The sequence below is a fragment of the Ranitomeya imitator genome, chromosome 4, assembly GCF_032444005.1.
Source record: "Ranitomeya imitator isolate aRanImi1 chromosome 4, aRanImi1.pri, whole genome shotgun sequence".
Classification (NCBI taxonomy): domain Eukaryota; kingdom Metazoa; phylum Chordata; class Amphibia; order Anura; family Dendrobatidae; genus Ranitomeya; species Ranitomeya imitator.
The window spans coordinates 437,312,867-437,336,025 of NC_091285.1; the positions used below are offsets into that span (position 1 = coordinate 437,312,867).

Sequence of the window (23,159 nt, forward strand, 5' to 3'; positions counted from 1 at the left end):
GGTGCAACTTGTACTGCCACACAGAGGAGCAAAGGGTATTGCGGCCCACTTCTAATTCCACAGCAAAGACACAAAAAGGGGTGCATCATAAACAAGAAGAGGTGCATTATGATGAGCTATTACCAAAAAGAGGTGCATTATGATGAGCTATTACCAAAAAGAGGTGCATTATGATGAGCTATTACCAAAAAGAGGTGCATTATGATGAGCTATTAACAAAAAGAGGTGCATTATGATGAGCTATTAACAAAAAGAGGTGCATTATGATGAGCCATTACCAAAAAGAGGTGCATTATGATGAGCTATTACCAAAAAGAGGTGCATTATGATGAGCTATTACCAAAAAGAGGTGCATTGTGATGAACTATTAACAAAAAGAGGTGCATTATGATGAGCTATTACCAAAAAGAGGTGCATTGTGATGAACTATTAACAAAAAGGGGTGCATTATGATGAGCTATTAACAAAAAGAGGTGCATTATGATGAGCTATTAACAAAAAGAGGTGCATTATGATGAGCCATTACCAAAAAGAGGTGCATTATGATGAGCTATTACCAAAAAGAGGTGCATTATGATGAGCTATTACCAAAAAGAGGTGCATTGTGATGAACTATTAACAAAAAGAGGTGCATTATGATGAGCTATTACCAAAAAGAGGTGCATTGTGATGAACTATTAACAAAAAGGGGTGCATTATGATGAGCTATTAACAAAAAGAGGTGCACTATGATGAGCTATTACCAAAAAGAGGTGCATTATGATGAGCTATTAACAAAAAGAGGTGCACTATGATGAGCTATTACCAAAAAGAGGTGCATTATGATGAGCTATTACCAAAAAGAGGTGCACTATGATGAGCTATTAACAAAAAGATGCATTATGATGAGCTATTAACAAAAAGGGGTGCATTATGATGAGCTATTAACAGAAAGGGGTGCATTATGATGAGCTAGTAAATAGTAAAAGACCCTTATACTCTTCTTGCACAGGGGCCCTCTTCTGTCTGAGTTCGCCTCTGCTGCAGACCTAGTATTATACATGTGAGAGGTAAAAAAATAACACAGAAGTACAGGTGATCTGTATATGTGAAAGCACATAAATATACAAAAACCTGTGCCTTTATAAACTGTTCTATTTTCTGTAATAAAGGTATTGTACCCCATGTCTTGACAAAGAATAGACGTTAGTAGAACAGAAGGGCTAAATACGTCTGTTTGATTTTTTTTTAACGATGTGTAATGTTGAGAACTCTGATGCCATGAAAGTACGAGAACTCTGCACAACAACCATAAATCATCACAAAAAGAGCAATGAAGCCGAACTGAGATACCTAAGTGTTGTGCAGCATTATACACGGCTTCATCAGGAATAGTAAACATATTGAGCAACTGTTAAATAGACTTACGGCACTAGGTGGCGCTCCAGCTATTCAATTAAACACTTATTACTCCTGAGGACAAAGCAGGGTCAATGCTGCAAAACTTTGATATAATTTAGTTTTTTTCATTTCTCAATAATTTTTATAGATATTCTTCTCAGTTCCCTTATTCTGATGGGTTTTTTAGCCTTTGCAATAATCTTGACTTTTTTTTTTTTTTTTTTAAATCACAGAAATTCCAAAATGATTTTTTTTTTATGTTTGACTTTCTCATCCATGTTAAGATCAATAGTTTTTCAGGGGAAGAATATACTAGAGTCTTATAGAAGTCCCATATAAAGCCTGATTATTTTCATTTAAATGTGTGCGCAAGCACCGCTATAATTACTACACTAATATCATAGTACTACACTATAAACAGCTGGAGATTCATGTGTTTTTTACGTGCTCTTAAAGTGACTATATTCACTTTTCCATATTTTCATATGATAGCAAGTGGTATACATGGAGAAAAGCAATTTAAAAAATTAAGTGTATGTATTAGGAGTTGGACAAAATAATGGAAACACCTGGAGACATCAACATAAGTTAGTTTAATCTGGTGTAGGTCCACCTTTTGCGGCAATTATAGCCTGAGGTATGGATTCATACAAGGTGTGAATTGTTTCCATAGGAATTTTAGCCCGTCCTTCAGTTAAAACACCCTCCAGTTCTCTGAGTGACGATGGCGGCGGAAATCGACGTCTAACTTGAATCTCTAAAATCGACCATAAATGCTCAATAATGTTGAGGCCTGGGGATTGTGGGGGCCAGATGAGATGCTCAACTTCATTAAAATGTTCCTCGTGCCATGCTTTAACGATTCTAGCTGTATGAATTGGTGCATTATCATCCTGAAAGATGGCGTTCCCCTCCGGGAACAGTGCTTGAACCATTGGATGCACTTGGTCGCCCAAAATGCCTAAATAATCTTGGCTGTTAATTCTTCCATGAAGGGATATCATTGGCCCGGTGGATCTCCACGAAATAGCACCCCAGATCATCACAGAACCTTCACCATGTTTTACAGTTGGGAGAAGGCAGTCTGGATGGAATGCTTTTTTCGGCTGTCTCCAAACGTACACTCGGCCGGAGGTCGTAAATAGGGTAAACGATGATTTGTCTGAGAATATCACATGTTTCGACTGCTCGAGGGACCAATTCTGGAGGTTTCTACACCACTCTAAACGCTTGGAAACATTTGTCATTGAGAGCAGCGGTTTTCTAATTGCAGCTCTTCCGTGGAATCCAGATATGTGCAGCTCCCGACGAACAGTTTTCGTGAAAACTGGGTTCTGTAGGTGTTCATTGAGCTCAGCAGTGATTTTCAGAGCCGTGGTCTTGCGATCCTCTCTCACAATTCACTTTAGAGTCCGATGATCTCTCTCAGTCAACTTGTACTTTCGGCCGGACCTGTCCTTTGCTGCGGACGTTTTTCCTTCTCTTTCAAACACAGTCATTACTTTGGAGACAGTACCTCTTGACACGCCAAGCATTCGGGCACTTTGTTACACTAGCGCCTGCCACACGAGCACCAACAATTTGGTCTCTTTGAAAATCCGAAAGGTCTGCCGTTGGTATCAGGTTCTCATCACAGTTCTTACAATTATGCAAAACAAACAGTTAATTTACATACACATATCACATAAAACAAATAATCAACTACAAAACATTACCATATGTCACGGTTTGCATGTTTATCACATGTTCGAAGATTATGATGCCAAAACGTTAGGTGTTTCCATTATTTTGTCCAACCCCTGTATATATACAACATTTAGAATAAAACAGTAACAATATATAGCACTTCTATCAACCAATATAATTATCATCCAAAAGAAATGCAAACTAGACTTCAAGTCTTTGTTTTAAAACATTGCATATACACAGGTTAAAAGACATCACAGGGCATTGACAAATGAGGATGGGTGGGTAACTACAATCTTTAAAGGTCTCCTTGAACCCAATGTGTGTCCCATAAAGTCCACACCACCCCTTAACATCCACACCACCCCATAACGTTCCATTGTGTTATTTAGCAAAGCCGTAAGGTATTCCATACCTCTAACATCTTGTATTCGTAGTTGAAGTTCATTAATTGGAGGTGATTGAGTAGACTTCTTCCACTTACAGGCTATCAGATAAACAGCAGCTGTCGCCATGTGCAGTAGAAGTTGCTTAATTTTACTGCCCAGTTGAAAAAGTGGGATATTAAGTAGATGAAATTTTGGATCTAAAGGAATCAACAGGCCAGTGTCTTTAAAAATAAATAAAATAAAATAATAAAAATAAGGGACTTGATATTTTCGAGAACCCTTGTAGAATTGGGAATCTTCAGAACATATGGGATTGATCTGATGTTCCACACCTCCAACAGCAGCTAGGTATGGTGGGATTAAATTTGTGTGAGAGGGAGTATGACTCTAAAATATACGTACCTTATATTGGTTTTCCCTGAAAGTAGAACATGTAGATGTCTTGGCTGCATTTCTCAATATCTGTTGCCAGGCACAGGGAGAAAGATATTCCTCTAAAAATTGTTCCCACCTATTCATGTAAGAAAACTTCTAGTGGTCATCTGGAGGTGCAAAAATCAGACCATTGGTTGAAACAGAGATACCCTGAGAGTTGAAAAAAGGGAATGCATAAAGTGTCTGATTTGCAAATATCGATAGAGATTGGAAGGTAGATTATAATGAGCGCATAAGCTAGTTAAAGGTAATAGAATACTGGAATGTTTATCCACTATATCCACGAAGCATAAACCATGGTTTAGTCTGGTTATTAATCAGACTATCAGGCAACCCAGGATTAAACAAGAATGAGGTCAGACTCAGAGGAGAGTGTTCGGAAATAAGTGAGAATTTTTTATAACATAAGTCCCATGCTGTCTTGGTAAAGACTATTGGGCCCAGCATAAGAAAATCTAGTTTATTACAAGAGGTCCCCCAGAGCTAAGAGTTAGGATGTATTGGAGCTAACTAAAGCTTCTCGACCTCCATTCACCTAGAAAATGTTCTGAGGTTAGACCATGCTGGACATGACCTAAGTGGATTCCCCAATAGTACTTAACAACATCAGGAACCCCCAGTCCATCCCTTAATTTACTCGCAAGTACAATTTGATTTTTAATCCTGTGCCTTTTGTGGCCCCAAATGAATTGAAGGATAATCGATTGAGCATTGCATAACACCCTATAAGGGACACTCACGGAGAGGGGGGGTTCAAACAAGTAGAGAACCTTCTGGAGTAGGGTCATTTTTACCGCTGAGATTCTTCTGAACCACAATTTCGAAAGGCCATTCACATAACAAATAACCGTTTAAATTCAGTGAATAGATGAGGATAATTATGTTGGTATATGGGTTTGTATCTGGTTGTAAATCATATCCTCAGGTATGTTGAAGAGGCATCTTTCCACCTATAGCTGTAATTTTCTTTTAATGGGCCTAACGAGCTAGTTCGGATATTGAGAGGAAGGGCCTCGGTTTTGCTGTTATTAACTTTGTAGCCTGATAGTTGCTCAAATGACCCAGTAGCGTATGTAAATTGGGGAGGGTAATAACTAATTGTGACAATGACAATAAAACATAATCTGCAAATAGGGATCATTTACAATGACAATAAAACATAATCTGCAAATAGGGATCATTTACATTCCCTATTCTTCACCATCACTCCATGAATGGGTCAAGGCGTATGCTTTATGTATAGAACCGTTAGCTGCAGTCGAAGTGGAAAATTTAGGAATGGAGTCCCTGTTAATCTCACAGTAGTCAGCTATTCCTTTTTCCAGCTCGTCTTTATAAATTACCTTTTTGAGGAGGGTTTCATTAATCCTCCAATGACCTGTTTTTGTCTGAGTTGATGTTTGATTAAGGGCAAGTGTCACAGGTGCATGGTCCGACCATTAATTCACACCCATATCAACTTCTTTTTTTTTTTGAAAATTTCCAAAGAAATAATCAATCCTCTTGTGTGTTCCATGTGGGGGAGAGAAAAAAGGAAAGTTTTTTTTTCTGTAGGGTGATTAATACACCAAAGGTCTTGCATATTGTTTTCTCAAAATTATAGTCTTATCCATAACAGTAAAGTTTCTGCAATTATCCAAACAGATGGAGAAAAGCATGAGAATTTTGAGAACATTATACATAGTATAATTTGGACATCTTTGTATGTCCCATGAAGTATAATATATCTAACCTTGGGGTCAGTAATTGCTGATAAAATTTGAACATGTCCCATAGATCATAAACACTACTCCTGCTTTTTTCCTAGGATGGGATGCTAAATATATCGTTGGGTATAAATGTTTAGCAAAATTGCAGTTCCCGTACCGGTTTAAGTGAGTTTCCTGTAGAAAAACTATGTACGGTGTGTGCGTAGTTCGTTGAGGACTTCACGTCTTAATGTTTGAATTGAGACCCTTAACAGTTAAAGTTAAAATTTTAACCCATCATCTCTGATAAAGTAGTGTGAAGCATATGAAGTTTTACTTAGAATGTCGTCGTGCTGAGTAACAGTCCCAAGACTAACCAAGTCCCTCCTTAAAGTTAGTGAATTGACCATCATTTCAAATCATTCTGAAACCTGTTTGCTGAGATACAAGAGGGAATGGGGAAGACCATGACACTATACATAATAAGAACAAAAATATGTACACATAGATGATGTTACCAATAGCGCAGGAGAGTAGTAACCCCTTAGCCACCGCCGTTACGCCTTTTAACAGCGGCAGTTAAGGGTACTTAAACCACAGCGCCGTTAATTAATGGCGCTGTGGAAAAAGTAAATAGCGCCCCCCAGAGTCCGATTTTCTCCGGGGTCTCGGCTGCTGAGGGTAGCCGAGACCCCAGAGAACATGATTCGGGGTTTTTTTTACCGACCCCGCTTTTGCGATCGCCGGTAATTAACCGTTTACCGGCGATCGCAAAAAAAAAACGCGATTTCCCTTTTAATTTCTCTGTCCTCCGATGTGATCGCACATCAGAGGACAGAGAAATGGGGTCCCAGATAGCCCCCCAATACTCACCTGTCTCCCCCGCTGCTCCTCGTGGCTCCCGATGGGCGCCGCCAGCTTTTTCTGGCAAAAAAATGGCGGGCGCAGTGCGCCCACCGGCCGGCATCGGGAGGATCTTTGGGGTCTCGGCTGCCGGGGGTAGCCGAGACCCCAAAGAACATGATCGGGGTCGGTTATACCGACCCCTGTTTTGCGATCGCTGGTAATTAACTGTTTACCGGCGATCGCAAAAAAAAAAAAAAGTGGTGTGTAATTCTCTGTCCTCTGATGTGATCGCACATCAGAGGACAGAGAAATAGGGGGATTCGGGGACCCTATTATACTTACCGGTGTCCCTGGGTCCTCTTGCGTCCTCTCCTGCCCGCCGGCGTCTTCTTTGGGAAACAAAATGGCGGGCGCATGCGCAGTGCTCCCGCCATCTGCCGGCCGGCAGGAGAAGTTGGGGCTAAAATTACGGTTAGGATAGGGTTAGGGCTAAATTTAGGGTTAGGGCTAAATTTATGGTTAGGGTTGGGGCTAAATATAGAGTTAGGCTTCTTTCACACTTGCGTCGGTACGGGGCCGTCGCAATGCGTCGACCCGACATACCGACGCACGTTGTGAAAATTGTGCACAACGTGGGCAGCGGATGCAGTTTTTCAACGCATCCGCTGCCCAATCTATGTCCTGGGGAGGAGGTGGCGGAGTTACGGCCACGCATGCGACGTACAAAAAAACGTTACATTGAACGATTTTTTGTGCCGACGGTCTGCCAAAACACAACTGATCCAGTGCACGTCGCGATCCGTCGGCAATACAAGTCTATGGGCAAAAGACGCATCCTGCGGGCACATTTGCAGGATCTGTTTTTTGTCCAAAACGACGGATTGCGAAGGATGCCAGACGATGCAAGTGTGAAAGTAGCCTTAGGGTTAGGGTTGGGGCTAAAGTTAGGGTTAGGGTTTGGATTAGGGTTGGCATTAGGGTTACGCTTGGGATTAGGGATAGGTTTGGGATTAGGGTTAAGGTTAGGGTTGGGATTAGGGTGTATTAGGATTAGGGTTAGGGTTGAGATTAGGATTAGGGGTGTGTTGGATTTAGGGTTTTGATTAGGGTTATGGTTAGGGTTGACATTAGGGTTGTTTTGGGGTAAGGTGTTGTGAATTCTGTTGTCAAGCTCCCTCCTGTGGTCATGAATGGTACTTCGGCTGGTTCTGTCCATGGGCTTCCTCTGGTGGTGGTGAGTGGGGCTGCGGCTTCTGAGGTTCCTTCCACAGGTGACGAGGTTAATTCGTTAGCTGGCTGCTCTATTTAACTCCACCTAGATCATTGCTCCATGCCACCTGTCAATGTTCCAGTATTGGTCTAGTTCACTCCTGGATCGTTCTTGTGACCTGTCTTCCCAGCAGAAGCTAAGTTCCTGCTTGTTTTTCTCTGGTTTGCTATTTTTCTGTCCAGCTTGCTATTTTGATTGTTGTCTTGCTTGCTGGAAGCTCTGGGATGCAGAGGGAGCGCCTCCGCACCGTGAGTTGGTGCAGAGGGTCTTTTTGCGCCCTTTGCGTGGTCTTTTTGTAGTTTTTTGTGCTGACCGCAAAGTTACCTTTCCTATCCTCTGTCTGTTCAGTAAGTCGGGCCTCACTTTGCTAAATCTATTTCATCTCTGTGTTTGTAATTTTCATCTTTACTCAGTCATTATATGTGGGGGGCTGCCTTTTCCTTTGGGGAATTTCTCTGAGGCAAGGTAGGCTTTATTTTTCTATCTTTAGGGCTAGCTAGTTCCTTAGGCTGTGTCGAGTTGCATAGGGAGCGTTAGGAGCAATCCACGGCTATTTCTAGTGTGTGTGATAGGATTAGGGATTGCGGTCAGCAGAGTTCCCACGTCTCAGAGCTCGTCCTATATTATTAGTAACTATCAGGTCATTCCGTGTGCTCTTAACCACCAGGTCCATTATTGTCCTGACCACCAGGTCATAACAGTAAGGGTTGTGATTATCGTTAGGGTTTTGATTAGGATTATGGACCGGGTTGGGATTAGGGTTAGGGGTGTGTTGGGGTTAGGTTTGGAGTTAGAATTGGGGGGTTTCCGCTGTTTAGGTACATCAGGGGGGCTTCCAAACACGACAGCCAATTTTGCGCTCAAAAAGTCAAATGGTGCTCCCTCCCTTCTGAGCTCTGCCGTGTGCCCAAACAGTGGGTTACCCCCACATATGGGGCATCAACGTACTCGGGATAAATTGGACAACAACTTTTGGGGTCCAATTTCTCTTGTTACCCTTGTAAAAATAAAAACTTGGGGGCTACAAAATCTTTTTAGTGGAAAAAAAATATTTTTTATTTTCACGACTCTGCATTATAAACTTCTGTGAAGCACTTGGGCATTCAAAGTTCTCACCACACATCTAGATAAGTTCCTTGGGGGGTCTAGTTTCCAAAATGGGGTCACTGGTGGGGGGTTACTACTGTTTAGGTACATCAGGGGCTCTGCAAACGCAACATAACGCCCACAGACCATTCTATCTAAGTCTGCATTCCAAAACGGCGCTCCTTCCTTTCCGAGCTCTGCCGTGCGCCCAAACAGTGGTTTACCCCCCACATATGGGGCATCAGCGTACTCGGGATAAATAGGACAACAACTGTAGTGGTCCAATTTATTCTGTTACCCTTGTGAAAATAAAAACTTGGTGGCTACAATATCTTTTTTGTGGAAAAAAAAATATTTTTTATTTTCACGACTGCATTCTAAACTTCTGTGAAGCACTTGGGCATTCAAAGTTCTCACCACACATCTAGATAAGTTCCTTGGGGGGTCTAGTTTCCAAAATGGGGTCACTTGTGGAGGGTTTCTACTGTTTAGGCACATCAGGGGCTCTCCAAACGCGACATGGCGTCCGATCTCAATTCCAGCCAATTCTACATTGAAAAAGTAAAACGGCACTCCTTCTCTTCCCAGCTCTGCGGTGCGCCCAAACAGTGGTTTACCCCCACATATGGGGTATTGACGTACTCAGGAGAAATTGCACAACAACTTTTGTGGTCTAATTTCTCCTGTTACCCTTGTGAAAATAAAAATTTGGGGGCAAAAAGATCATTTTTGTAGAAAAAATGCGATTTTTTTATTTTCACGGCTCTACGTTACAAACTTCTGTGAAGCACCTGGGGGTTTAAAGTTCTCACCACACATCTAAATAAGTTCCTTAAGGGGTCTAGTTTACAAAATGGGGTCACGTGTGTGGGGTTTCCACTGTTTAGGCACATCAGGGGCTCTCCAAATGCGACATGGCGTCCGATCTCAATTTCAGCCAATTCTACATTGAAAAAGTAAAACGGCACTCCTTCTCTTCCAAGCTCTGCGGTGCGCCCAAACAGTGGTTTACCCCCACATATGGGGTATTGGCGTATTCAGGAGAAATTGCATAACAAAATTTATGGTTACATTTCTGTTTTTACACATGTGAAAATAAAAAAAAATGGTTCTGAATTAAAATGTTTGCAAAAAAAAGTTAAATGTTCATTTTTTCCTTCCACATTGTTTCAGTTCCTGTGAAGCACGTAAAGGGTTAATAAACTTCTTGAATGTGGTTTTGAGCACCTTGAGGGGTGCAGTTTTTAGAATGGTGTCACACTTGGTTATTTTCTATCATATAGACCCCTCAAAATTACTTCAAATGTGATGTGGTCCCTAAAAAAAAAAATGGTGTTGTAAAAATGAGAAATTGCTGGTCAACTTTTAACCCTTCTAACTCCCTAACAAAAAAAAATTGTTTCCAAAATTGTGCTGATGTAAAGTAGACATGTGGGAAATGTTATTTATTAACTATTTTTCGTGACATCTCTCTCTGATTTAAGGACATAAAAATACAAAGTTTGAAAATTGCAAAATTTTTAAAATTTTCGCCATATTTCCGTTTTTTTCATAAATAATCGCAAGTAATATCGAAGAAATGTTACCACTAACATGCAGTACAATATGTCACAAAAAAACAATCTCAGAATCAGCGGGATCTGTTGAAGCGTTCCAGAGTTATAACCTCATAAAGTGACAGTGGTCAGAATTGTAAAAATTGGCTCGGTCATTAAAGGGAAGGTACCGCGTTTGTAGGTCATTAATAAATCACTGTAATGTAGCATAACATGCTGCTATAAGCAAGTTTGAAATGCACGTGAAACAGATTTCATGTATTATATGAGTTTAAAGATTGCACTGAGGGCTGACATCTTGGTTTTGCAGCAGTAGCAGGGCACTATCAGTGTCAGATTACGGCACCCCATGGACATAGGGTCAGCGCCAGTCTATTATCTCCTATCTGTAACATTGCAGCAGCATTAGCAGTGAGCTGGGCACGCCTCTGTGGGCTGCACAACTCACTGCTGTAGGTGTGACTAGCTGCCATTTTATTATAGCCCTGTGCTCTCTATGGCAGGACAGAAGAAGCGCTCACTGCTCCTCTGTACTCCAAGCAGGCACGTCCTCTGCTCCTCACACGCTGCCCTGTGTGCTTCTCCTGCTGTGTCTCCCCCTCCCCCTCACACACAGTCCCTGTGATCTCCAGTAAGCTGCACTCACAGCCTGCAGAGAGGGAGGTGACACCTGGAGAGAGAGCAGGGCAGCTGACAGGACAGGGATTAATGTGGGGGAAGGGGGATGGCAAGAATGTTATTCACAAAAAATGCTGCTGCGGCCACTGTTTTCTGCTTCTCTGTAACCATGCTGTGCCTCTGATGCAGTAACTGCTGGTGATAGCAGGTCACAGGGCAGTCACACACAAAATGGCTCTGCCCTGTGATGCTGCTCTTCATTCTTACTGTTGGGGCAGTAACTGCTGACATCACCATTTCCCTCCCCTTTTGGGTGGTCTAATATCCCTGGGGCAGAGCTGCTAAATCTTACTATAGCTGCTTGAGGTCTAAAACGGAAAATGCTCCCCCTAGTGGTAAATATGTATATTTGTAGAAAAATATATCATATTTTTCATATAGAAATGTTTGCAAACAGTGCAAACATTGCATTAATACATTTTAATTACTATTTTAAGCTTAATTTCACACAAAAAAAACTAAAAAACAAGAAAACTGGTGGCACCTTCCCTTTAACCCCTTTACCCCCAAGGGTGGTTTGCACGTTAATGACCGGGCCAATTTTTACAATTCTGACCACTGTCCCTTTATGAGGTTATAACTCTGGAACGCTTCAATGGATCCTGGTGATTCTGACATTGTTTTCTCGTGACATATTGTACTTCATGACAATGGTAAAAATTCTTTGATAGTACCTGCGTTTATTTGTGAAAAAAACGGAAATTTGGCGAAAATTATGAAAATTTCGCAATTTTCCAACTTTGAATTTTTATGCAATTAAATCACAGAGATATGTCACACAAAATACTTAATAAGTAACATTTCCCACATGTCTACTTTACATCAGCACAATTTTGGAACCAAAATTTTTTTTTGTTAGGGAGTTATAAGGGTTAAAAGTTGACCAGCAATTTCTCATTTCTACAACACCATTTTATTTTAGGGACCACATCTCATTTGAAGTCATTTTGAGTGGTCTATATGATAGAAAATACCCAAGTGTGACACCATTCTAAAAACTACACCCCTCAAGGTGCTCAAAACCATATTCAAGAAGTTTATTAACCCTTCTGGTGCTTCACAGGAATTTTTTGAATGTTTAAATAAAAATGAACATTTAACTTTTTTTCACAAAAAATGTAATTCAGCTCCAATTTGTTTTATTTTACCAAGGGTAACAGGAGAAAATGGACCCCAAACATTGTTGTACAATTTGTCCTGAGTATGCCAATACCCCACATGTGGGGGTAAACCACTGTTTGGGCGCATGGCAGAGCTCGGAAGCGAAGGAGTGCCATTTGACTTTTCAATGCAAAATTGACTGGAATTGAGATGGGACGCCATGTTTCGTTTGGAGAGCCCCTGATGTGGCTAAACATTGAAACCCCCCACAAGTGACACCATTTTGGAAAGTAGACCCCCTAAGGAACTTATCTAGAGGTGTGGTGAGCACTTTGACCTAACAAGTGCTTCACAGAAGTTTATAATGTAGAACCGTAAAAATAAAAAATCATATTTTTTCACAAAAATTATCTTTTTGCCCCCAATTTTTTATTTTCCCAAGGGTAAGAGAAGAAATTGGACCCCAAAAGTTGTTGTACAATTTGTCCTGAGTACGCTGATAGCCCATATGTGGGGGTAAACCACTGTTTGGGCGGATGGGAGAGCTCGGAAGGGAAGGAGCGCCGTTTGACTTTTCAAAGCAAAATTGACAGGAATTGAGATGGGACGCCATGTTGCGTTTGAAGAGCCACTGATGTGCCTAAACATTGAAACCCCCCACAAATGACACCATTTTGGAAAGTAGACCCCCTAAGGAACTTATCTAGAGGTGTGGTGAGCACTTTGACCCACCAAGTGCTTCACAGAAGTTTATAATGCAGAGCCGTAAAAATAAAACAAAATTTTTTTCCCACAAAAATTATTTTTTTAGCCCCCAGTTTTGTATTTTCCTAAGGGTAGCAGGAGAAATTGGACCCCAAAATTTGTTGCCCAATTTGTCCTGAGTGCGATGATACACCATATGTGGGGGGAACCACTGTTTGGGCACATGGGAGGGCTCAGAAGGGAAGGAGTGCCATTTGAATGCAGACTTAGATGGAATGGTCTGCAGGTGTCACATTGCGTTTGCAGAGCCCCTAATGTACCTAAACAGTAGAAACCCCCCACAAGTGACACCATTTTGGAAAGTAGACCCCCTTAGGAACTTATCTAGATGTGTGCTGAGCGCTTTGACCCACCAAGGGCTTCACAGAAGTTTATAATGGAGAGCCGTAAAAATAAAACAAAAATTTTTTCCCACAAAAATTATTTTTTAGCCCCCAGTTTTGTATTTTCCCGAGGGTAAAAGGAGAAATTCGACCCCACAATTTGTTGTCCAATTTGTCCTGAGTGCGCTGATACCCCATATGTGGGGGGGAACCACTGTTTGGGCGCATGGGAGGGCTCGGAAGGGAAGGAGCTCCATTTGGAATGAGGACTTAGATGGAATGGTCTGCAGGTGTCACATTGCATTTGCAGAGCCCCTAATGTACCTAAACAGTAGAAACCTCCCACAAGTGACACCATTTTGGAAACTAGACCCCCTAAGGAACTCATCTAGATGTGTTGTGATAGCTTTGAACCCCCAAGTGTTTCACTACAGTTTGTAACGCAGAGCCGTGAAAATTAAAAAAAAAAATCTTTCCCCCCAAAATTATTTTTTAGCCCCCAGTTTTGTATTTTCCCGAGGGTAAGAGGAGAAATTCGACCCCAAAAGTTGTTGTCCAATTTGTCCTGAGTGCGCTGATACCCCATATGTGGGGGGGAACCACTGTTTGGGCGCATGGGAGGGCTCGGAAGGGAAGGAGCTCCATTTGGAATGAGGACTTAGATGGAATGGTCTGCAGGTGTCACATTGCATTTGCAGAGCCCCTAATGTACCCAAACAGTAGAAACCTCCCACAACTGACACCATTTTGGAAACTAGACCCCCTAAGGAACTCATCTAGATGTGTTGTGATAGCTTTGAACCCCCAAGTGTTTCACTACAGTTTGTAACGCAGAGCCGTGAAAATTAAAAAAAAAAATCTTTCCCACAAAAATTATTTTTTAGCCCCCAGTTTTGTATTTTCCCGAGGGTAAGAGGAGAAATTCGACCCCAAAAGTTGTTGTCCAATTTGTCCTGAGTACGCTGATACCCCGTATGTTGGGGGAAACCAACGTTTGAGCGCATGGCAGAGCTCGGAAGGGAAGGAGCGCCATTTGGAATGCAGACTTAGATGGAATGGTCTGCAGACGTCACATTGCGTTTGCAGAACCCCTAATGTACCTAAACAGTAGAAACCCCCCACAAGTGACCCCATATTGGAAACTAGACCCCCCAGGGAACTAATCTAGATGTGTTGTGAGAACTTTGAACCCCCAAGTGTTTCACTACAGTTTATAACGCAGAGCCGTGAAAATAAAAAATCTTTTTTTTTCCCACAAAAAATATGTTTTAGCCCCGAGTTTTGTATTTTCCCAAGGGTAGCAGGAGAAATTGGACCCCAAAAGTTGTTGTCCTATTTGTCCTGAGTACGCTGATACCCCATATGTTGGGGTAAACCCCTGTTTGGGCACACGGGAGAGCTCGGAAGGGAAGAAGCACTGTTTTACTTTTTCAACGCAGAATTGGCTGGAATTGAGATCGGACGCCATGTCGCGTTTGGAGAGCCCCTGATGTGCCTAAACAGTGGAAACCCCCCAATTATAACTGAAACCCTAATCCAAACACATCCCTAACCCTAATCCCAACAGTAACCCTAACCACACCTCTAACCCTGACACACCCCTAACCCTAATCCCAACCCTATTCCCAACCGTAAATGTAATCTAAACCCTAACTGTAACTTTAGCCCCAACCCAAACTGTAGCCCTAGCCCTAACCCTAGCCCTAACCCTAATCCTAACCCTAGCCCTAACCCTAGCCCTAACCCTAGCCCTAACCCTAGCCCTAACCCTAGCCCTAACTCTAACCCTAGCCCTAATGGGAAAATGGAAATAAATACATTTTTTTAATTTTTCCCTAACTAAGGGGGTGATGAAGGGGGGTTTGATTTACTTTTATAGCGGGTTTTTTAGCGGATTTTTATGATTGGCAGCCGTCACACACTGAAAGACGCTTTTTATTGCAAAAAATATTTTTTGCGTTACCACATTTTGAGAGCTATAATTTTTCTATATTCTGGTCCACAGAGTCATGTGAGGTCTTGGTTTTTGCGGGACGAGTTGATGTTTTTATTGGTAACATTTTCGGGCACGTGACATTTTTTGATCGCTTTTTATTCCGATTTTTGTGAGGGAGAATGACCAAAAACCAGCTATTCATGAATTTCTTTTGGGGGAGGCGTTTATACCGTTCCGCGTTTGGTAAAATTGATGAAGCAGTTTTATTGTTCGGGTCAGTACGATTACAGCGACACCTCATTTATATCATTTTTTTTATGTTTTGGCGCTTTTATACGATAAAAACTATTTTATAGAAAAAATAATTATTTTTGCATCGCTTTATTCTCAGGACTATAACTTTTTTATTTTTTTGCTGATGATGCTGTATGGCGGCTCGTTTTTTGCGGGACAAGATGACGTTTTCAGCGGTACCATGGTTAGTTATATCTGTCTTTTTGATCGCGTGTTATTCCACTTTTTGTTCGGCGGTATGATAATAAAGCGTTGTTTTTTGCCTCGTTTTTTTTTTTTTTTTCTTACGGTGTTTACTGAAGGGGTTAACTAGTGGGCCAGTTTTATAGATCGGGCCGTTACGGACGCGGCGATACTAAATATGTGTACTTTTATTGTTTTTTTTTTTTTTATTTAGATAAAGAAATGTATTTATGGGAATAATATTTTTATTTTTTTTTTCATTATTTTGGAATATTTTTTTTTATTTTTTTTTACACATTTGAAATTTTTTTTTTTTACTTTGTCCCAGGGGGGGACATCACAGATCAGTGATCTGACAGTTTGCACAGCACTCTGTCAGATCACTGATCTGATAGGAGTGCAGGCTGCTTCACAGTGCCTGCTCTGAGCAGGCTCTGTGAAGCCACCTCCCTCCCTGCAGGACCCGGATCCGCGGCCATCTTGGATCCGGGGCTGGAGGGAGCAGGGAGGGAGGTGAGACCCTCGCAGCAACGCGATCACATCGCGTTGCTGCGGGGGGCTCAGGGAAGCCCGCAGGGAGCCCCCTCCCTGCGCGGTGCTTCCCTGTACCGCCGGCACATCGCGATCATCTTTGATCGCGGTGTGCCGGGGGTTAATGTGCCGGGGGCGGTCCGTGACCGCTCCTGGCACATAGTGCCGGATGTCAGCTGCGATAAACAGCTGACACCCGGCCGCGATCGGCGGCGCTCCCCCCGTGAGCGCTGCCGATCGCATATGACGTACTATTGCGTCCTTGGGAAGTAAAGCCCACCCCACATGGATGCAATAGTACGTCTAATGGCAGAAAGGGGTTAAGTACCAAATTGGCTCTGTCACTAAGGGGGTAACCGTCATTTTATTATTTTTTTTTTGTTTCATATATCAATAGTACATAAGAAAATAAGCCTCTTTGTAAAATATTTTATTAGAGAAATTCTCTTCTCTCATCTTCTGGATTGATCATTCTCAGAATTCTCAATTCATGAGTATGATATACAATAACAAATTATATTGTGGTACCATGTTAGCTTGAAAAATAGATGTGAATACTTTTCTGCCCAATGATGACAAAAGTATTCTTGAAGTGATACCTTTATTGGCTAACCAGAAAAGACTCCATCAGGTAGGATTTGTAAGAAAATGCCTAATTTGATTCCATTGGTTTATCTGTAGGAGGCATCACACCTCCCACCCCCTGAACAAATGTCCTACTGTAGTACTCCTGAAGAAGGAGCCATTGTGTTCTGAAAGCTTGCAAACATTTTATTTTCTGGTTAGCCAATAAAAAGGCATCACTCCGAGAATACTTTTGTCATCATTGGGCAGTAGAGAATTCACATCAATTCATGAGTAAAATCTCTCTACAGTAAATACAGACATTCTCACTACTGAGGTAGGTTGGTGCACGTAAAATTCTATGGAAAACTGTAATTGTCATTTCAGGAGAACTTGCAGTAGAACTTCTGGGTCTGCCTCCAGTTTCTCCCTCTTCCTCCCTTCTATAGACTTTTAAAAGCCCCAACTGTCATCTACTATCCCAGTAATGGGAAAATTTGTCTTCACTGAATAAAGATTACACCCATGAATTGAGAGTGACAGATCAGTCCAGGAGAAGAAAGAAGCAGATTTCTCTAATCTATATTAAAAGGTTTGTTATTTTTACAGTGCCTGGCGAAAGTTTTCAGCTCCCTGGAACTTTTCAACCTTTTCCCACATATCATGCTTCAAACATAAATATTCTAAATGTAAATTTTTGGTGAAGAATCAACAGCAAGTGGAACACAATTGTGAAGTTGAACAAAATTTATTGGTTATTTTAAATTTTTGTGGAAATTCAAAAACTGAAAAGTGGGGCATGCAATATTATTCGGCCCCTTTAACTTAATTCTTTGTTGCGACACCTTTTGCTGCTACTACAGCTGCTAATCTTTTGGGGTAGGTCTCTATCAGTTTTGTACATCGAGAGACTGAAATTCTTGTCCATTCTAACTTGGCAAACAGCTTGAGCTCAGTGAGGTTTGATGGAGATCGTTTGTGAACAGCAGTTTTCCGCTCTTTTCACAGATTCTCGATTGGATTGAGGTCTGGACTTGAACTTGGCCATTCTTGCACCTGGATAAGTTTATTTGTGAACCATTCCATTGTAGATTTTGCTTTATGTTTGGGATCATTGTCTTGTTGGAAGACAAATCTCCGTCCCAGTCTCAGGTCTTTTGCAGACTCCAACAGGTTTTCTCCAAGAATGGTCCTGTATTTGGCTCCATCCATCTTTCCATTAATTTTAACCATCTTCCCTGTCCCTGCTGAAGAAAAGCAGGCCAAAACCATGATGCTGCCATCACCATGTCTGACAGTGGGGATGGTGTGTTCAGGGTGATGAGCTGTGTTGCCTTTACGCCAAACATATCGTTTGGCATTGTTGCCAAAAAGTTCGATTTTGGTTTCATCTGACCAGAGCACCTTCTTCCACATGTTTGGTGTGTCTCCCAGGTGGCTTGTTGCAAACTTTAAACAATACTTTTTATGGATATCTTTGAGAAATGGCTTTCTTCTTGCCACTCTTCCATAAAGGCCAGATTTGTGCAGTGTCCGACTGATTTTTGTCCTATGGACAGACTGTTCTACCTCAGCTGTAGATCTCTTCAGTTCATCCAGAGTGATCATGGGCATCTTGGCTGCATCTTTGATCAGTCTTCTCTTTGTTTGAGATGAAAGTTTAGAGGGACGGCCGGGTCTTGGTAGATATGCAGTAGTATGATACTCCTTCCATTTCATTATAATGGCTTGCACAGTGCTCCTTGGGTTGTTTAAAGTTTTGGAAATCATTTTGTATCCAAATCCAGCTTTAAACTTCTCCACAACAGTATCACCGACCTGCCTGTTGTGTTCATTGGTCTTCATGATGCTCTCTGTGTTTCGAACAGAACCCTGAGACTATCACAGCAGGTGCATTTATACGAAGACTTGATTACACAAAGGTGGATTATATTTATCATCATTAGGCATTTAGGACAACATTGGTTTATTCAGAGATCCACAATGAACTTCTGGAGTGAGTTTGCTGCACTGAAAGTAAAGGGGCCGAATAATATTGCACGCCCCACTTTTCACTTTTTGAATTTCCAGAAAAATTTAAAATAACCAATAAATTTCGTTCAACTTCACAATTGTGTTCCACTTGTTGTTGATTCTTCACCCAAAATTTACATTTGGTATCTTTGTTTGAACCATGATAAGTGGGAAAAGGTTGAAAAGTTCCAGGGAGTTGAATACTTTCGCAAGGCACTGTATGTTACTTTATTTATATGTGTAACTCTTAATATTTTAGCCGTCAAGTATTCTAGATTGATGACTTGGATATTCAGTGTGTGACAACCTCCTTTTTGTCCACAGACTGGCTTGTTTTGAAGTAAGATATAAATTCTACAAGCGAGATCAGCTTATGAAACTCGTTATCAGACACTACAGTGAGCAGGTGAGATATTGATACTATGAAGACTCATGTACTCATTACAGGTTATTCTTAATTATTTATGGCCAGCATATTCCACAGCATTTACATTTAAAATGGTACATGGATAAGCAAACTGATGTTTGTATAGAACAAACAAATCAATGTAAACAGTAGGAGTGGGTGCTTATATTCTATGAGGAAATAGGGTTGACATAAAAGTTAGGCTACGTTCAGACTAGCGCTGCGCGCCGCTGCGTCGGCGACGCAACGCATGACGCACACAAAAACGCGGCAAAACGCACGCAAAAACGCTGCGTTTTGCGACGCGTGCGTCGTTTTTTGCCGAAAATCGGATGCAAGAAAAATGCAACTTGCTGCGTTTTCTTGGTCCGACGCTAGCGGCAAAAAAGGCGCAAGTGTTGCAAAACGCAACACACAAAAACGCATGCGTCCCCCATGTTAAACATAGGGGCGCATGACGCGTGCGTCGCCGCTGCGTCGCCCGACGCTAAGGCGACGCACACTAGCAGAACGCTAGTATGAACGTAGCCTTAAAAAGTGCTTGTTTTGTTCCATGTCCTATTCATCCTTTGTAAAAGACAGGGTGCTACACATAAAGTTAAGTAACAGTATCTGTGAATATTCCAGTATGTATGCGTGGATCAAGGGTGTGGGATATTTTTTAATGAAGAAATTGGGCTCTAAGATAGAATGACAAGATTATTTAAAAAGTTATGAAATGTAATGGGTTACTCTAAAAAGCTGGGGAATTTATCTGGTTGTCCAAGGTAAGCGTATGTCTAAGTACAGTTTAAATATGAGAAAGATCTTGGCCGTGGGTTGGAAGTTTAATTTTCACTTGCACATCTATTGACAGATAATTTTGTTTTTTTTGGTATTTGTTCTGCAGTTCCTGAAGCAGCTTTACGTCCTTGTCTTGGGCTTGGACGTTTTAGGAAACCCCTTTGGCCTAATAAGAGGACTATCAGAAGGAGTAGAAGCTTTCTTCTATGAACCCTTCCAAGTGAGTTCTTTGAGTTTTAAAAAGAAATCTGTTTTCATTTGACTAATTATTTATGTGATTTACTTTAAAATGATCCAAATGAACTCTAAGTATATTATTCAGCCATTTTTAGCACTGAATGTAATTTTACTTTCTGAAGGGGGCTGTGCAGGGACCTGAGGAGTTTGCAGAAGGCTTTGTAATTGGTGTGAAGAGCCTACTTGGGCATACAGTTGGTGAGTTATCCTGTGTGGTTTAGTTTGGAAGTACAGAATGTTAATTTACAAACTTTCTGTGGTTTGCAAATACCTTTTAAACATAACTGAAATGTAATACATTCAAACATATCACCAATCTAAGAAGCAGTTTCTCCAAATTAATCACAAAATCCCATTAATATTGACTACTCCTTGCAACTGTATGTATTTAGGAATGCATGTATATATTGTAGTTGGGATTGCTTTTCAAATGGATTATTTTTTAAATTATTGATTGGGGATTCTTTACTAGCATTCCACTTGCTTAACCAAACACCAATCACCAATCTTGCAAATACAGGGGGAGCAGCAGGAGTGGTTTCACGCATCACTGGGTCTGTGGGGAAAGGATTGGCTGCTATCACGATGGATAAAGAATATCAGCAGAAGAGGAGAGAAGAAATGGGCCGACAGCCAAAGGATTTTGGAGACAGTCTGGCCAAAGGAGGAAAAGGATTATTGCGGGTAAGTATCATAGGGTAAAGAAATGTTAAATAGAAGCTGTCTCAGCTTTTGGTAGATTGCCACAGTTCTGACATTTCTCATACATTCTGGAGCTAACCAAGTTTGGCCATACTGTTTGCTGAAGTTAAATTGTAATAACATATGCTAGTCCAGTGTTTCTCAACTCCAGTCCTCAAGACCCACCAACATGTCAAGTTTTCAGGATTTCCATAGAATTGCCCAGGTGTTAATTTCATCACCTCCTCAAGCATTAATTCCATCACCTGTGCAATACTAAGGAAATACTGAAAACATAACCTGTTGGTGGCTCTTGAGTAGAGATGAGCAAATATCTTCAGCTCCCTCCTTATTCGGCAAGCTATAGCACTTACCGAATAAGCTGCATCTGGAACCCGGCTAACTGGAGCCCTCCGGTAATCAGCTGTTCCGAGACGCAGCTCTATGTGTCGCGGCTGTGTGACAGGCACAACACATATGCATGGTTAGCCTGTTTGTTGGGCTCTCCATGCATGTGTTGTGCCTGTCACACATGCAGATGCAGCTCGGAATAGCTGGTTATCGGGAGCGCTCCAGTTAGCCAGGTTCCCGATGCAGCTTATTTGGTAAGCGCTATAGCTTGCCGCATAAGCAGGGGGAACTGAAGATATTCGCTCATCTCTGATCTAGAGGACTGGAATTGAGAAATACTGGGCTAGTCTTTTAAAATAATTGACGACTGTGTAATGCATTAAGCGGGCTGAGTCTGAAGGGAAACAAACTATTACATGGTAGATCTTTTTTGCCCCGCTTTATCATTTGTGTTTCTTAAGTCACTTTCCTTTTTTATGTTCTACTATTAGCTGCTGCTTTTTGTGCAAAATTAATCAAAATGGTGCATGCGATTCATGAATTTGGCGCAAAGTAAAAAAATTACAGTACATTTTTCCTGTCTTGACCTGTTTTTTCGACTTTTACCCCGAAAGTTGCTAAAATTGCGCAATAATATGGCATGCTCAAGAATACACCAGGGAGGGTTGGAGTGAAGTTACACAAATTTTGTGACTTTTTAAAAAGTTGCAAGCGATGAATCATCAGAAGAAATTCCTAGACTCTGTGTACAAAGTGGTATAGGAAAGATATATATCTTGGTTTGCCTGATGAAGGGACCTGAGTAGTCTCAAAAGCTTGCAATTTGTTACCATCTTTTCAGTTAGCCATTAAAAGGTATCAACCACTGAAGACTCTCAATTCTAAATATTTTTCTTCACAAAGTGTTAAACTAAAAAAAAACAAAATGGGTGAGCACGTATAAAATAAAGGCACAACTAGGATAATGAATTGGGTGCAAATAAAGAAAAAGGCACACAACACACAACTACACAGTTTTTTCCTTAAAAAATAAAGAAAATTTGTTATTGCCTCATGAAGATCTTTGGTCTCAGATGGATCTGCCGTGAACATAATGAACAACTTTCAGAGCAATAGCAAGGGAAACATGCGACTTTATCTTGTCAGAGAATGTGTCTGAAGTTTTGGTGGAGTATCTGAATTGTGTTGGTAATTTTGGGGGAACTAGCTTTTTTTGGCAGTGACCTATTTACTGTCTTGTTTACATAGTGACAAAAAAAAATTGCTTGATCTGAACAGACACTATATTTGTTGCTCCATGCAATGAAATCTCTGTCTTTTAGGGTGTAGTGGGAGGAGTGACTGGAATAATTACAAAGCCGGTAGAAGGTAGGTACCCAACATTTACTTAGCTATAACTTTTACTTACATTTAAGTATTGTAATATATAAACCAGAGTGCTTCTTGATGTGGTAGCACAGATAAAAGCAAAGAGAAAATATGATCACAACTGCTCAACTTATGGCGTTGTACTATGTGCACAACACCAGTAAACATTTTTCAATAGTAGAAAGGTTGCGTTCCCTTTAAACTATCCTAGAAGTTACCAAATCCACATCAGAACCAAAGACCTGTACACACGATTGTTTAGCGTCTCAATGTCCATAAACCGCTATGACGTAGGAGGATCTTTACTGGACCAGGTTCTCGAAGAACGCTTGCTTAAATTAATCTTAGGTAGTTTTGGTGGTGAAAAGAATTCAGTGTGAAAATCTGCATATAATTCTGACCTTTCTATTCACAAACTGTAAGCACCCACACAACATGTATTTATATTGGAGAATATTCTAGAATCATAAAGGCTTGACAGAACGAGGTGGAAAGTTCACAGACTGTGGGAGAGACTGACATATATACTAAGCAGATTGTGTTCACTGTCATTTACTGGCTGGAATAAGTTGTGGAATTCTGGAATGCTTGCTATATGCTCCCTGCACA

General features: G+C 41.1%; 1 protein-coding gene across 2 annotated transcripts in view; it reads left to right on the forward strand.

Annotated features, from left to right (window-relative positions):
* VPS13C (vacuolar protein sorting 13 homolog C) overlaps positions 1-23,159 on the forward strand; it is a 478,755-nt gene that overhangs the window by 404,970 nt on the left and 50,626 nt on the right. For both annotated transcript variants that reach the window (XM_069765602.1, XM_069765601.1), the window contains 5 exons: positions 19,049-19,130; positions 20,020-20,133; positions 20,273-20,348; positions 20,671-20,834; positions 22,505-22,550. In XM_069765602.1, the coding sequence (XP_069621703.1) occupies positions 19,049-19,130; positions 20,020-20,133; positions 20,273-20,348; positions 20,671-20,834; positions 22,505-22,550 (482 nt within the window). The remainder of the gene's footprint in view (positions 1-19,048; positions 19,131-20,019; positions 20,134-20,272; positions 20,349-20,670; positions 20,835-22,504; positions 22,551-23,159) is intronic.